General features: G+C 49.8%; 1 protein-coding gene across 2 annotated transcripts in view; it reads right to left on the bottom strand.

Annotated features, from left to right (window-relative positions):
- Window positions 1-6,996, bottom strand: part of MBOAT2 (membrane bound glycerophospholipid O-acyltransferase 2) — a 73,459-nt gene extending 66,463 nt beyond the window's left edge. Inside the window, exon 1 of one of the 2 annotated variants that reach the window (XM_053925290.2) lies at window positions 6,764-6,996. In XM_053925290.2, the coding sequence (XP_053781265.1) occupies window positions 6,764-6,838 (75 nt within the window). In that variant the 5' untranslated portion in view covers window positions 6,839-6,996. The remainder of the gene's footprint in view (window positions 1-6,763) is intronic. The other variant, XM_053925289.2, reaches the window with a different exon arrangement.
- Window positions 6,997-13,435: the final 6,439 nt, after the last annotated feature.

The raw sequence follows: 13,435 nt of genomic DNA, 5'->3' as shown, positions 1-13,435 counted from the left end.
TCTCCCGCAGCAGCTCTCCCTCCCCTCTTCCCGCACCTGACATTTACCAAAGCGTGGCTTCAGGCTTCACCAGGGCCACTCACAGAATCATCAGGGGACCACTCTTCTGAGGGCCGTGTTTGTGGCTCAAAGAAGTCCTGCCTAGCTCTGTCACTGCAGGATCCTCCCTGGCAAACTGGCCGCAGGCGGAAGCAGCCATGTGCGAGCTGTTCTGATTATCCCCCTGGAAAGTCAGCGCTCAGAGGCCACAATAAACAGAGGCGAGGGTTATTTGTACCCGGTGAGGCAGTAATAACATAGGGGGACAAAGAACCCTTGCAGCAGCAAGGAAGCAGAAAAACCACTTTTGACTCCAAATTCAAAACTGGACTTCAATCCTGTTTGATCATGGTGCAGGCAAATGGCTGAACCGGGGGCTCGAGCTTCCCTTCCTACACAGGAAGCCCAACGATGAAAAGTGGGATTCCTACCAACTTCCGGAAAGAAAGAGAGAAAATAAATTCCGAACACTTCATACTGTATAAAGAGGCAAGAATGTATCAACCATGTACAGGAGGAGGCAGGCACTTGGCAGAGGCTGTGCTGATCTTCACAACAACCCACAAGTAGGTACTATTTACTGTCTTTACTGTACAGATGAAGACTGGGCTTAGACCAAAGTGCAAGAACTTGCTAAAGTGCGCCCGGCCGGCAGCGTCTGGTTCGGAACCCAGGCAATCCCGGCATTTCCCTGACGACCCACCCCCCCCCCCACCCCCGGAGCTACTTCCTATGGACAAAGGAAAACAGCCCTCCCTTAGGGGAAGCCCCTGTGCCCGGCCGGTTTCAGGGCACGAGGTATTCTGCTCAGCTGCTTCCAATTAAACCGAAAGGCAGTTTCAACTGTTACTGCTGAGAAGTCTTCAAAAAGGTATCGGTCCCTTTCGTCCCCAGAGTTTTCATTGATATTCCCTCCAACTCAGTCCAAGAAGAATTTGGGGCAGCTTCCTTAGTTCAAGAAACAAAGAACTGTGGGACTCTAAAACGAAGCCCAACTCCCACCTTACACAGGAGAGAACTCACTCGTGTGCGCTAGGTGAGCGACAGGGCCTGAAACCCAGGTTAGGTTAGGTTCGAGCTCCGGTCCCCGAGGCCTCCCCGTGAACGGGACCCTGTCCCCACAGGCCTTGCGGGTACTCCAGGGACCCCCCGAGAAGACTGGTGCTCTTCGTGGGGGTACAGGAGACATGAGAGACACATCAGTTAAACATTTACGTTCCAAACCTAGAGCATCCAAATGGCCATTTCAAAATAACGTTAATCCCTGACTGGCTCCTTTTGTTGCCACTCACCTTCTGCTCAAGCTCATCCCTTAAAAAGGCCCGACACTGAGAGCTTCACTCACTTCTTCATCTGTAAAATGGGGTTCATCACAGTGCAGCGCTGGAGGGGGATGATAGAGGTTGGCTAATGTGTTAAACTGCTCTTTTCCCTAATAAATTGCTTCATTTCACTGATGCTCTATCGGGGCGTGCAACCCCCGGCCTGCGGGCTGCATGCGGCCCAGGATGGCTACGAATGTGGCCCAACACAAAACTGTAAATGTACTTAAAACCTTTTTTTCGCTCATCAGTTTTTGTTAGTGTTTGTGTATTTAATGTGTGGCCCAGAGACACCAAAAGGATGGACACCCCTGAATAGTGTGGGTGCAAATGTTCAGAAAAGGCCCATCAGCAAACTGACCGAAAAGGAAACAACTTTGTACAAGCCCCTGCGCCTCTCCCTCCCGCGGACACGTGCTTCCCCCGGTCCCATGACCAGGTCGTCGGTGTTGGTGCGGCTCTTTCCCTCCACCCTCTCCTCCAACGATGTGCTGGCAACCCAGAGCTGAAACAATGACTGACCCAAATTTTTTGCCACGTGTCAAGACCATAAATTAAAATTGACCTTTTACTCAAGGTCAAATATATGTATTTTTTTCCTGAAGCTAAATACTTCAAGCCTTGAATTTTATCAGATTTCCGTAAGGTGTTGTGAGGATTCAGTTACATAATATAATGCAATTGACGACATCTGGAAACTGTACGGTGTCACCCATTAAAATCATTGCCTGAGTTTGCAGGGTTAACAACACACAACAGGTCGTCCCTCTTCTCCTCCTTCCTCCAAACCTTTCAAAATACCTGGGTCTCCCTCTTGCCCCTCTCCTCCCCCCAAAAGTGGAGCACGTCATCCCTAACACAGTGACCCTGTCCCCAAACAGGACTGTTCAATGAGCCAGTCTCATTCCTAATGGGCCATCTGCCAGGCATGTCATCCCGGATGTCACGTCACTAGGGAAACATACTCTAGTTTCACAGTAATTACAGCATCAGAGAAAATAAGGAAACAAAATGGTTAAAAAGGAAAGAAATAGATGTTTCTTTACAGATATTAATGCATGTTAACTAGACTTATTGTGGAAATCATTTCACAATCTATACAAATAACAAGTTATGTTGTACACCTGAAACTAATATAATGTTATATTGTTAATTACCCCTCAATTAAGAAAAAGGCCACTCCTCAGGCACACCTGGATGCCGGCGTGCAGCTGCTTCCACAGCATTTTCTGGAGTGAGGAAAACTCAGCATCATGGTCCTCGTCTGCCGTTTCTGCATTGCTGGGTTAGCAATAGGAAAAGAGCTCATAAACCACATCTTTCAAAACCCTTCCCCCCCGTCCCCCCCAAAAAAAGGAAAGAAAGAGAGGGAGGGAGACAGGCAGGGAGGGAGAAGAGGGCTACAGAACCCCCTCGGTCTGATAACGCGGAGACTTAGGTAGACCGAACGCACCAGAACAGATGTGTCAAGGTTAAAGAACACGAAAGCAAAAATAGGCTGATCTGGGACCTGCAGCTATTCCCTTCGGTTTGCTGCTCCTCACTGCCGGGTCTCTGAAAAGTCACCACGTCAGCAACTAATACGAACGCCGCTGCGTCCAGAGGCTCCTGGCGTCCTCTGCACGGCGCCGCTGGCCCTTGTCTTTGGCACAGATCTCCCTGGGCCCCCGTCCTCCACAAACCCACGCTCTGTGTACCCCTTTCTGGTCACTGCCCTCGAAATAAAGCACCCAAATGCAAGGCCCAGCAAGGGGGAACATCGGACGCTAGGTATTTCCTGCCCTAAAGCTTCACGGAACCTCACCTGATACTGGATTTTGTACTTTCCTTTAAATTTAAGGCCCACTGAACAAATGCTACGGTCACCCCAAGGTTATGCTGGAATTCCAGGAACGATTAAACACCCAGGGGTCCCAGGTGAGATGTCTTGCTCCTTCTCGTTGCCTGGTCTTACTGTAAAGCGCGCATTTGCTCCCTTCTCTCCTACCTCGCCTGCAATGGCATCCCCATACAGGGTGGGGCGGAAGTCGGCTGACAGGTCAGAGCCCATGACACACAGAATTTATTCGTGCGTTATTATTTATTGTATTATTTTCTATATTAGCAAGTGTAAACCTACTTCTGCCCCACCCTGCGTCCCATACATATCAATAATTGCTATCATTTCATAAATTCTACACTCTAAAAAGTTATAGACTATTCAAAAGTTTAAAAGTTAGTCTACAAGTTAGACTATTTTTCTGGCCCTAAGGTCCTTTTCTTCCTGAGACTGAACAACTACTTTTATGATCTCCCAAACTTTCCAAGCACTGTGAACTAGTATCACACACTAACAAGTTACATTTTTACACTTTGCATTTCCTGATTTGTCTTTTTCCTGGTAAATCACACTATCTGATTACAACCCATTCTTAAGCTTTCTCTAACTTGGACTCAATTATTTACATATTACCAACCTTATTTTCTATTTTGCTCAATTTTAAAATGATGGGCTAAGTGGCTATCCATCCCATTTTACAATAAGAGCTTTCAGTAATTCCAAGGGACTTATCAACAAAATAGCCAACTCTTCAGTGCTTCAAAGAAATGATTTATTATCGCTATTTAAAAAGTTAAGTTGTGATATTAATTCAGTATCATTAAGACTTGCTTAGAAGAACGAACAATCCAATTAAAAGAGGGCAGAGGACTTAAAGAGACACTTCTCCAAAGAGGACATATGGATGCCAACAGACAGATGGAAAGATGCTCAACATCACTAGTCATCAGAGAGATGCAAATTAAATCCACGGTGCGGTGCCATCTCTCATCTGTCAGAATGGCCGTCGTCAATAAATCAACAAGTGTGGTTCAGGACGTGGAGAAAGAAAGCAGACTGGTGCGGTCACTACGGAAAACAGTATGGAGTGTCCTCAGAAAATTAAAAGTGGAACCGCCTTATGACCCAGTGATTCCACTTCTGGGTATATATTCAAAGAAACCCAAAACACCAATCCAAAAGGATACACACACCTACGTTCACTGCAGCATTAGTTACAATAGCCAAGCTATGGAAGCAGCCCAAGGGCCCATCAGCTGATGAGTGGATAAAAAAGTTGTGGTACGCACGTACAATGGAACATTACTGAGCCATAAAAAACGAACTCTTACCATTTGCAACAGCATAGACGGACCGAGAGAGTATTATGCTAAGTGAAGTAAGTCAGAGAAAGACAAGTGCCATAAGATTTCACACAAATGTGGAATTTAAAAAACAAAGCAAATGAACAAACAAAGCAGAAACAGACTCACGGATACAGAGAACAGACGGTTGTCAGAGGGGAGGGGGCTGGGGGGCGGGGTGAGAAAGGGGAAGGGACGAGAAGTACAGATTTGTCCGCACAGAATAGCTACAAGAATGTAACGTACAGCATACGGAATACGGTTAATAACACTGTAATGACTGTGCTTGGTGCCAGGTGGGTGCTGGAAATATTGGGGGACACTCTGTAAAGTATGTGATTGTCTCACCACTGTGCTGTACGCCTGAACCTAACACAAAACAACGCTGAAAGAGAGACTTGCTTAGAGAAAACAACCCCAGATACTCACCACGTGCCCTGCAAACCCAGGGTACTCCCGAGAGCGGGAAGACCACCCCAGCGCCAAACCAAGGGAAGGGACGTCAGAGTCTCAGCCCTGCCCCCCCCCCCCCGCCCTGGACCCCCTGCTGTCTCAGGGCTGGAAGGAACTTGCTCTGGACTGCTGAGACGTTTCAAGGATTCATTAATATTAAATCACTCTTAAAAGATAAGCTTCATATAAATTTAAAGGTATTAGCACGGTTAGGAAAAACTTCATCATGGCAGGGGCAGAGAAGGACAGAGAGTACGAATACACCTTTCTCCCTAAAATAAACCTTGCTCCTCCTCAGCAAAATTCTAAACTGGTACTGCCCCGCCTGTGCTGATCCACCAGCAGCAACCTACTTAAGCCAGGGTGTAGGTCACACACGGTTCTCCAGAGAAGGGAGCCTCCACACAGGGACACCCTCGCTCTGACCAGCGTGCCCATGACCAGGGGACTCCTTCCTCCGAGACGAGATCCATTTCACCAGGGCACCTGCATCTATCAGCGTGGGCCCCTCATCACCGTTCAAGGTGTGTGGGGAGGAGGCATTGTACCATGAACCCAAAGTTATGACTAAAATATAAGTGAAGAATTCAGATGTGAACAAAGGCGGATTTTTTTTTTTTTTTTTAAGCAGCAGAGCACAAAGCAGTTAGTGTCCTAACAGCAGACCCAGGAGTTGTCCCGTTGCGCTGCTATGAAACGGGGTCTGGGTGCCGAGGAATCCCGAATTGCGAGAGAAATCCCCGACGACATCAGTGACAACTACGCATTGAGGACAGTGCACCAGGGTCCCTTGCGAAGGGCAAACGCTTCCATGTCGAGCACATCTGAAAGCATTTGCAGCAAAATTTCCAGTTAATTCCCTGAAGCTGGGGGCTAGAGCAGCTCATGATGCCCATCAGCAGCTTCCCTAGATGTCACTATGACGAACACTTGCGAACTTTCTTTTCTGAGTAATAGTAGCGCTGCTGCGTCCATTCCAGGGACGCCTATTTCACAACGATCCCCAGGCCTTTCACACAAACTCGGTCGGCCTCCCTGAAACGCCACCCTTCCCTAGACAATGTCACAGGCTTGATTGACTGGTGGGAGAGAAGGGATGGGGTGGCTGCCTCTAGCTACAAGGTTGCAACTTATTCACCTAGAAATCCTCGGACTATTAACTCTCTCGGACTTTCCTTCATAACCTCTGTCTTCCCACACACTGTTGCCTCTCAAGTTAGCGACACCTCCACGCTAACTGTCCCACAGCGCAGGTCGCTGACCCCTCGGCTGGTCCCCTCCACACCACACACCCCTCATCCAGCGCACCCTCCACCTAGGCACATCCGTCCCGCTTCCCCGTGGGGCAGTGGGCGCCACGCACGCAGAGCACGGATACCCGAGTTTCCCCGAAGCGCAGCCCTTCTACGCTGTCTACACCCGTGCCCACACGCACTGTACGTGGCTTCGGAACTCCGGGGGGCCGGCCGGCGGCCCGCAGCACACACGCCCGGGTCCCGGCTCGGCTGTGGCACGGCGCAGGGCCAAGCATGCACGCGCGCACGTCGGTGCCCCGAGCCCCCCCTGGCGGCACGGGCACCGGCTGGGTGGGGGCTGGGTGGGCACGCCGGGAGGGGCGATGGTGCCAGGCGGCGGGCGGACAATAACAGGCGGGTCGCCCCCTCCCTTCAAGGGGCGGCCCCTGCCCCAGCCCGCGCCCGGCTCCCGGCTCCCGGCTCCCGCGCGGCGGGCACACGGCCCCGGAGGGGGCAGCGAGGGCGCGATGCCAGCAGGGCCGCCTTGCGTACCTGGTCGATGGGCAGCTGCACGGCGTTGCTGAGGGGCTGCAGAAGGGTGGAGCCCGTGGTGCTGCTGGTGGCCATGGCCGGCCTGGCGCTCCGCCCGCCGCACTCCGGCCGCCCGCGCGCTCCGCCGGGCGACGCCGAGGATGGGGATGCAGCCGGCGCGCCTGCCCCCTGGCCGCCCGTAGTCGGGGCTGCGCGGGGCGGGACCGGGGAGGGGCCGGGGGCGGTGACCGGCTGGGCCCTCCCCCGCGCGCCCTCCCCCCGCGTCCCCGACCGCCCCCGTGCCCCGCGCCCCTGACCGCCCGTGCGCCCGCCCCCCCCCCCCCGACTTCCAGCAGCTTCCAGCCGCCCCCTCCCCACCTCGCGCGCCCTCGCGCCAGACAGCCCGGCGGCCCAATCGAGGCGCGGCGCCCAGACAACGGCGGCCAATCAGAGGGCGCCGGCCCCGCCACGCTCCGCCCCATGCCAGGCTCGGGCCGAGGGGCACCGGCGGTGGCACGGGTTGGCGGGGCGCGCTGTCCGCGCTGCCTGGTCCTCCTGTTGCTCCTCCCCGAGGGTCAGCGGCTCCCGCACCTGTCTAGAAGGGGCGGCGGACAACAAAGGGGACTCCCGGGGCCGCCAGACAAAGGGACGGCGCGAGGGGCGCCGTCTGGCCAGCCCTGGGCAAGTTGGGGACAAAGCCTGGGGCTGGGACGACGAGGAGGGCAACGAACCAAAACAGTGGCCTAGATGAGAAGCCCCTTTGTCTTCGGGGTTCCTGTGGGAAAGCGCAGGCTCAAGTCCAGATGCAGCTGTGGGTGCTTTCGGTCCCCCGCACGCCCCCGGGCCTTCCAGGGGCGAGAGGCGCAGGTGGGGCACAGCCTCACCCGCCCCTGCGGCGACCTGCGGCGGGCGCGGATGGGGCCTGGCGCCCTCGGGGAGGCGCGCCGTCTCCGAGCCTCCGTTCCCCCTGCAGCGCTTCCTTCCCGGACCCCCGGGCTGCGGGGTGGTGGCTCCCGTGTTGTGTGCAGGTGTCATCTACCTGCCCGAACTTAATCGGTGTCGACTGTTGTCTAGAAAACTTCCAAAGGGGAGGAATGCTGGAGAGAGCTCAGAACTCAAGGACGGAACGGTCGGAATTGGGGGCGAGGCATCAGTAATGGTTAAGGAGAATTTAAGCAGAAGCCTTCGTGCTTTGTACGCTGCCTTCGAGGTGTGTGTGTTAACACGTAATCACCACCACCGCGTGACCGAGGGCTGTGACCACCCTCCATATAGTAAAGACATCGAGTCGCGGAAAAGTGCAGTGCATGGCCCAAGAGTGCACAGCTAACAAGTAGGGAAAGGACTGCGGTCCCAGTAACCTACCTACCTTCTCTTTCCCTCTTGGACACGAGGCCCTCTTCGTCCTGGCGCTGGTCCCAGCCCAGAAGTCTCGTCCGTGGTCAGGCGCCCAGCCTCCTCCATGGCTCCCGCGGAGTCGGATGGTGAGACCGCGCAGCTGTGACACCCGAGCATCAAGGAACCCCTCTCTGGACCGCAGTTGTCCCTCTGAAAAGGAGGCCGTGGGATTTCTCAGTCCAGTCTCTTCCTGCCTAACGTGAGTCCAGTTTGGGTAACTGAATCCAGAGAATCCTAGCCTCCGCCTTCCCTGGATGAGGAATAGAAAGCAGGGTCAACCGCCAGAGCCCTCCTCCTCCCTGGGGCCCGGTTCCAATAGGACTTGTCCTCGGTTAGAGACCCAGCCTGTTCGTTGTGCGGCTCTTTGAACGTCCGATAATCTGGACGTCTCTATTCATAGAATCTTAGAAAATGTGTTTTTCCCCCTTTTTCCCTCACTTTGGGGAAGAACAGAGAAAGTATACAGGTGGCTCAGCGCACAAACTGAAGGAAATTTGAAATGTTTAAAAAACTTGAAAGGTGAGCGTTGGGACCATATCATAACCTAAAGTAAGCAGCCTGAAGATACACTGTCAGGTCCAGAACAAAGAATGCCTGCAAAGAAGAGTTTCCTTAGGCTGACGTTTTAGTAGCACACGATAGAAAGTATTGTAGTCTGTCCTTGGGATGACTACATCAAGGGAATATCTGTAATGGGGAGGATTTTAACCATCCGGGAGATTATGCTGTGTCAGTCATAAAGCTATAGGTAAAATAGGAGTATTAATGAGCAGCTTAAATTTGGGAGTGAAACAGGTAGGTTTTTAGCTACCTCCTTTACTTGCTGCAAGATATTGGGCCAAGTTCCTTGTCCTTGCTAAGCCTCAGTTCCCTTGTGTGTAAAAATGAGCATAATAGCATACATTATACTTCATAAATTTTAATTCATAAATTATAGGACTTACCGACATGGAGACCTCAGAACTGTGTGTGGTGCATGATAAGGCTTAAAATACATTAATTGCCATCCAAGAAACGTAATTTACTTCTGAAAATGGAAACTTTTTCTCATGTTGAAAATACTACATTTTCATGTTTTTAATGAAGAAACTCAGACCCATATTTTAAGCTAATAACTCAGTGGTGAGCATAAATTGGATGCAGGCCTTCTGACCGATGTCTGCTAATGAGCCCGAAAGCCCTTAAACAGTGAGGAGGGGAGAGAGAATTGAACTGATTGTATGTGATGCCTCATGTCCTACCTCAGGTAACATCCATCCTATGAAAGTGACTCTCACATTCTTAACTCTTAAACAACAAAACAAAAAACATTTATTGAGTACTCGCCAGGGTCAAGGACCTGTGCGGGGTTCGAAAAGAGTAAATGATGCTTGTAATCAAAGGAAGAAACAGTCAGACAAGGTAGAGTGGGGTGTTATCAGAAAAGTACCTGTCGTAAGGGGTGTAAGTGTCTAATCACTATGTCATACACTGGAAACCAATATGATATTGTAGGACAACTGTAATTGGAAAATACATGTAAAAAAAGAAAAGTACCAAATGAAGTCTTTCATTAAATATTAAAATCCAAAGAACACATCCAGGAGAAAGAAACTTGGCTGGAAGTCCAAAGGCCTGATTGCAGCCCAGACTTTTGCACTAAACAGCTGTGAACCTGAAAAATCCGCTTGCTTCCTCTGTGCCTTGAGTTTCTCATTGTTAACAATGGATAATGATAACTCTTTGTCCTCTGTCACCGGAGTATTGGGATTATGAGCATGAAGTTAATAGTAGACTCAGCTATTTTGAATATATTAGTAATATTAGTATTAGAAATAATAAGCAGGAGAGGGTTTTCAATGTAGCAATCACATTTGACCAAGTTACCACCCTCGGCCAAACTGGGAGAGCAGAGCGCAGAGGTCACGAGTAACAAAATGCCCGTCTCCCAGGCTCCTTATCCTCCCAGCTGGCTCTCCCCTCGTACAATGGCTATGGTAATTAAAGATTGCTAAAACGAAAATTTCCCTTCCCAACTTATTTTTAACTTTGAATAAACCACTGAGAAGAAAAGAATATTCTGCCAAGCTCCTTTTGTTTCATAAAAATGGTACATGCCATGACATGCGTGCTCTCGGGCAGTGGTTCTGCCCATTCTGTGCCCTTACCTGCTGAATAACTTTGTGGATGAAAGGCATTGGGCCGTACGCATCATAAAGCCGCAGTCAACTGGTTGCCCTCCCTGAGCACTTACAAACTAGCGCTGACCTGAGTCCAAACAGTGAAATTCAGGAAGCCACGCTGTAAGACCTAAGACGGCTCAAGTAGGACGTGATGAAGTAGGCGGGACAAGAGGTAGCAAACACAGGAAACGGGGCGACCTGCTTGGGGGTCCGGGCACTGCCCCGCCACCGACAAGGCCTGTGTGAGTGCAAGGCATTTTCTTTTCAGTTCCATTGTCCAGACAGGAGGAGGTTAGAAAACTGCATAATTTCAGCAGTCCCTTCCTCTAAAATTACATGATTCCCAACAACTTCTAGAATTTTTCTCTCTTCCTGCACCTACAATCTCCAGGTGTGTCTCAGGGGTGCTAACAAAACCAATCACCACTCCTCAGTCTGAGGTCCGCATTGTTTTCCAGTTGCTCCGCTAGACCCTGGGCTCCCTCTGCTTTGTGGTCTCTCTGGTCAAACCTGCTTCTTGAAAATGTCTGTCGTTCTGAGTGGCCCCCAGTGATGTCTGTGTTACATCCGTACATCTTGGGGCCCTGACCCATTTTCCTCATACACTTGTTTGGCTTTTTCACCTTTCTCCAACTGAGTCTATTCTCAATCCAAAGAACACCCTCTTCACGCGTATTTATCCCAGAAGTGTGCCGCATGAAACCCTTCAGTCTTCAGGCTCAGAAAAACAAAGCACAAGCCCCCCGTGCCTACACATTTGCATAATAGCCTTTGTGTTCAGATTATGAAGCATCTTCTGTGCAAGTCACCACACCCTCCCAGGTGTCATCACAATCACCATCTCCACCTGCAGCACTTACTTCCTCTGCTTCCGGTCCCTCACAGGCCCCTGCCTAACAGCTCAGGTTATTTCTGTGTATCTGTAATTATAAGAAGAGCTCCCTCCCTTACATATGCTGACATATACTTCTGTTCTAAGTAGTCCAGTCCACTGACTCAGGAGGAGGTATACCCCCTCTTCCAATGCCAGCTCCCTAACAAAGAAAGTGGTGACTCTCCAGCCCCCCCCCAAGGAGTTCTATGTCACCTCCAGATGCTGTCACTTGCAGGAAATTTTCCCCTCCGTGGGTAAATGCGTCTAAAAACGTGTTTTAGGGTAGGTACTTCCTGCTTAAACACGCCTCCCATGACTGTGCTTTTTCAGAGGCTGGGTTTTGCTCCGTGAATCCCAGTAGCAATGCCGGAGCCCAAAGCAGTGAAGAATTAGGAACAAGGATCCTCTCTGCCTTCTGTGGAAAGTCTGTGGTTACCACATCTAACCCAGTTCCCTCGCTAAAGACCTGCTGTCCCAGACAGGTGACTCTTCTGGTTAAACACAAGCTACCTGCCAAGAAATGTCCTTACAATCAGATAATGGCTTGGTTTCGATTTCATCAAATTATATTTTAATTTAGTTCCATTTGAAAGCAGATAGTTGCTCTCTTATTTGGGTTTCTGTATGTAACTTCTGATCTATGCTTAAAATACTGTGTAGCACAGGACAGTTCTGTTATCATAACACATTTGTCATAAAAATCTAGAATGAAAGGGCTACCATATGTTCCCAAGGTAGCTTAAACCGTTTGTGCTATTAGATGTACAAATAAGAGGTTGCCACGTTGAAAATGAGGACGTAGATCAGTTGGGAATGACCGCCAACAGGAGCCCCTTTCTTAGATTCTTCATTTGGAGTGCTACCGCTAACTCTGCTGAGGCATTGCGGGGCGGGGGGTGATGTCATAAAGTACCAGGTAAAGAGTTGGCGCTAGAACCAGATTGTCTGAGTTTGATTTGATTTGGTTCATTTGACTTGGGACATGTTATTTATCCTCTTTGGGCCACAATCTTCTCACCTATAAAATGGGAGTAATAATGGTTTGGACCGATCAAGTAACTTATGTACATAAAACATGTCACGCTTGTCAAACTGTAAGCTCTTGGTAATATTAGCCATCACCACGTCCGTCAAGGTCGTCCTCCCACCGTTATTACTAGAGAGGTGGCAGGTCTTGGAGCACACGGTCACCTCTCCCTTGGGTCCCGTGTGCCAGGTGGGAGTGTACATTAGCAACAGACGAATGGCTTGGCTGGTGTATTTCTCCAAATTGAGAGCGGGAAAGAAATACTAAGAGCTGAGATTTGCAGTCTAAAGAGAACATTAAATGGTTTATTATAGTCCCGGCCTGTCTCCTCTGAAAGCATTAACAGAGCTTTGTATTTACAGAAATAGTTGACAACGAGTTTAAAACTTTTTCTTCTTAAATGCTGGAATTAGTACGGCGAGTTAGGTTACTTTGTCTTTTAGCTGTCAGTGTTCACTCTGAGCCTTTACAGCCCACGCAATAGAAAAAGGATGCAAAAAAGACAAGTGGAAATTTATGTAAGGGTTTTATGGGTAAGAACTAAGCAAATGAATGTACAATTTATAATTTGGGGTATTACTTTGTGACACATTTATAAATTATTACTCTGATGAATTTGAAAATTTCAGGTGCCATTAGGCTTCATCCCCTGTACAGCATATCTTCCCCGCCGTCTCCAAATCCGCGAATATGTGTCTGTTTTTGGTTAGCGTCCAGCAGGTAACAGGAACCAGGAACTCGGTCGTATTGCATAAAACTCCTCCATTCCTGTTTGTGTAAAATACATCCAGCTACTGGTTCCTAGATACTTCTCTGAGAGAGGGCTTAAAATTTCTCCCTGTGGGCTGGCTTGAGGGTCATTGAGAAATAAATTAAAGGAAAAGGAAAATGAGCTCCAGTACATCTGGCACGAGCCAGCAAGTGGGTGTCTCTCGGTGGTTCCCACAAGATCGGCTTTATGGGAATCGCCCAGGACGCTGTTTAAAATCCAGATTCCTGGGCAATACCAGACACATGAAGAATCAGAATTTGAGTAAGATGAAGGAGTAGGAGAATCATTATTTTTAGGTCAGGGCCCTGGAATCTGCATTTACCAGTGCCCACGGGTAATTCCTAAGCGCACACTGAAGTGCAGGAACCAATACTCCAGGCTCTTACTCTGTTAAGGACATCATTTTAAGCAAATACAGAAATAATTCACGGGTGCCGACTCTTAGAACAAGTAATTTAGC

This window comes from Desmodus rotundus, chromosome 5 (genome assembly GCF_022682495.2).
Source record: "Desmodus rotundus isolate HL8 chromosome 5, HLdesRot8A.1, whole genome shotgun sequence".
In the NCBI taxonomy this organism is placed as follows: domain Eukaryota; kingdom Metazoa; phylum Chordata; class Mammalia; order Chiroptera; family Phyllostomidae; genus Desmodus; species Desmodus rotundus.
The sequence above is the reverse complement of the archived record's forward strand: the minus strand, read 5'-3'. Positions and strand labels throughout refer to the sequence as shown.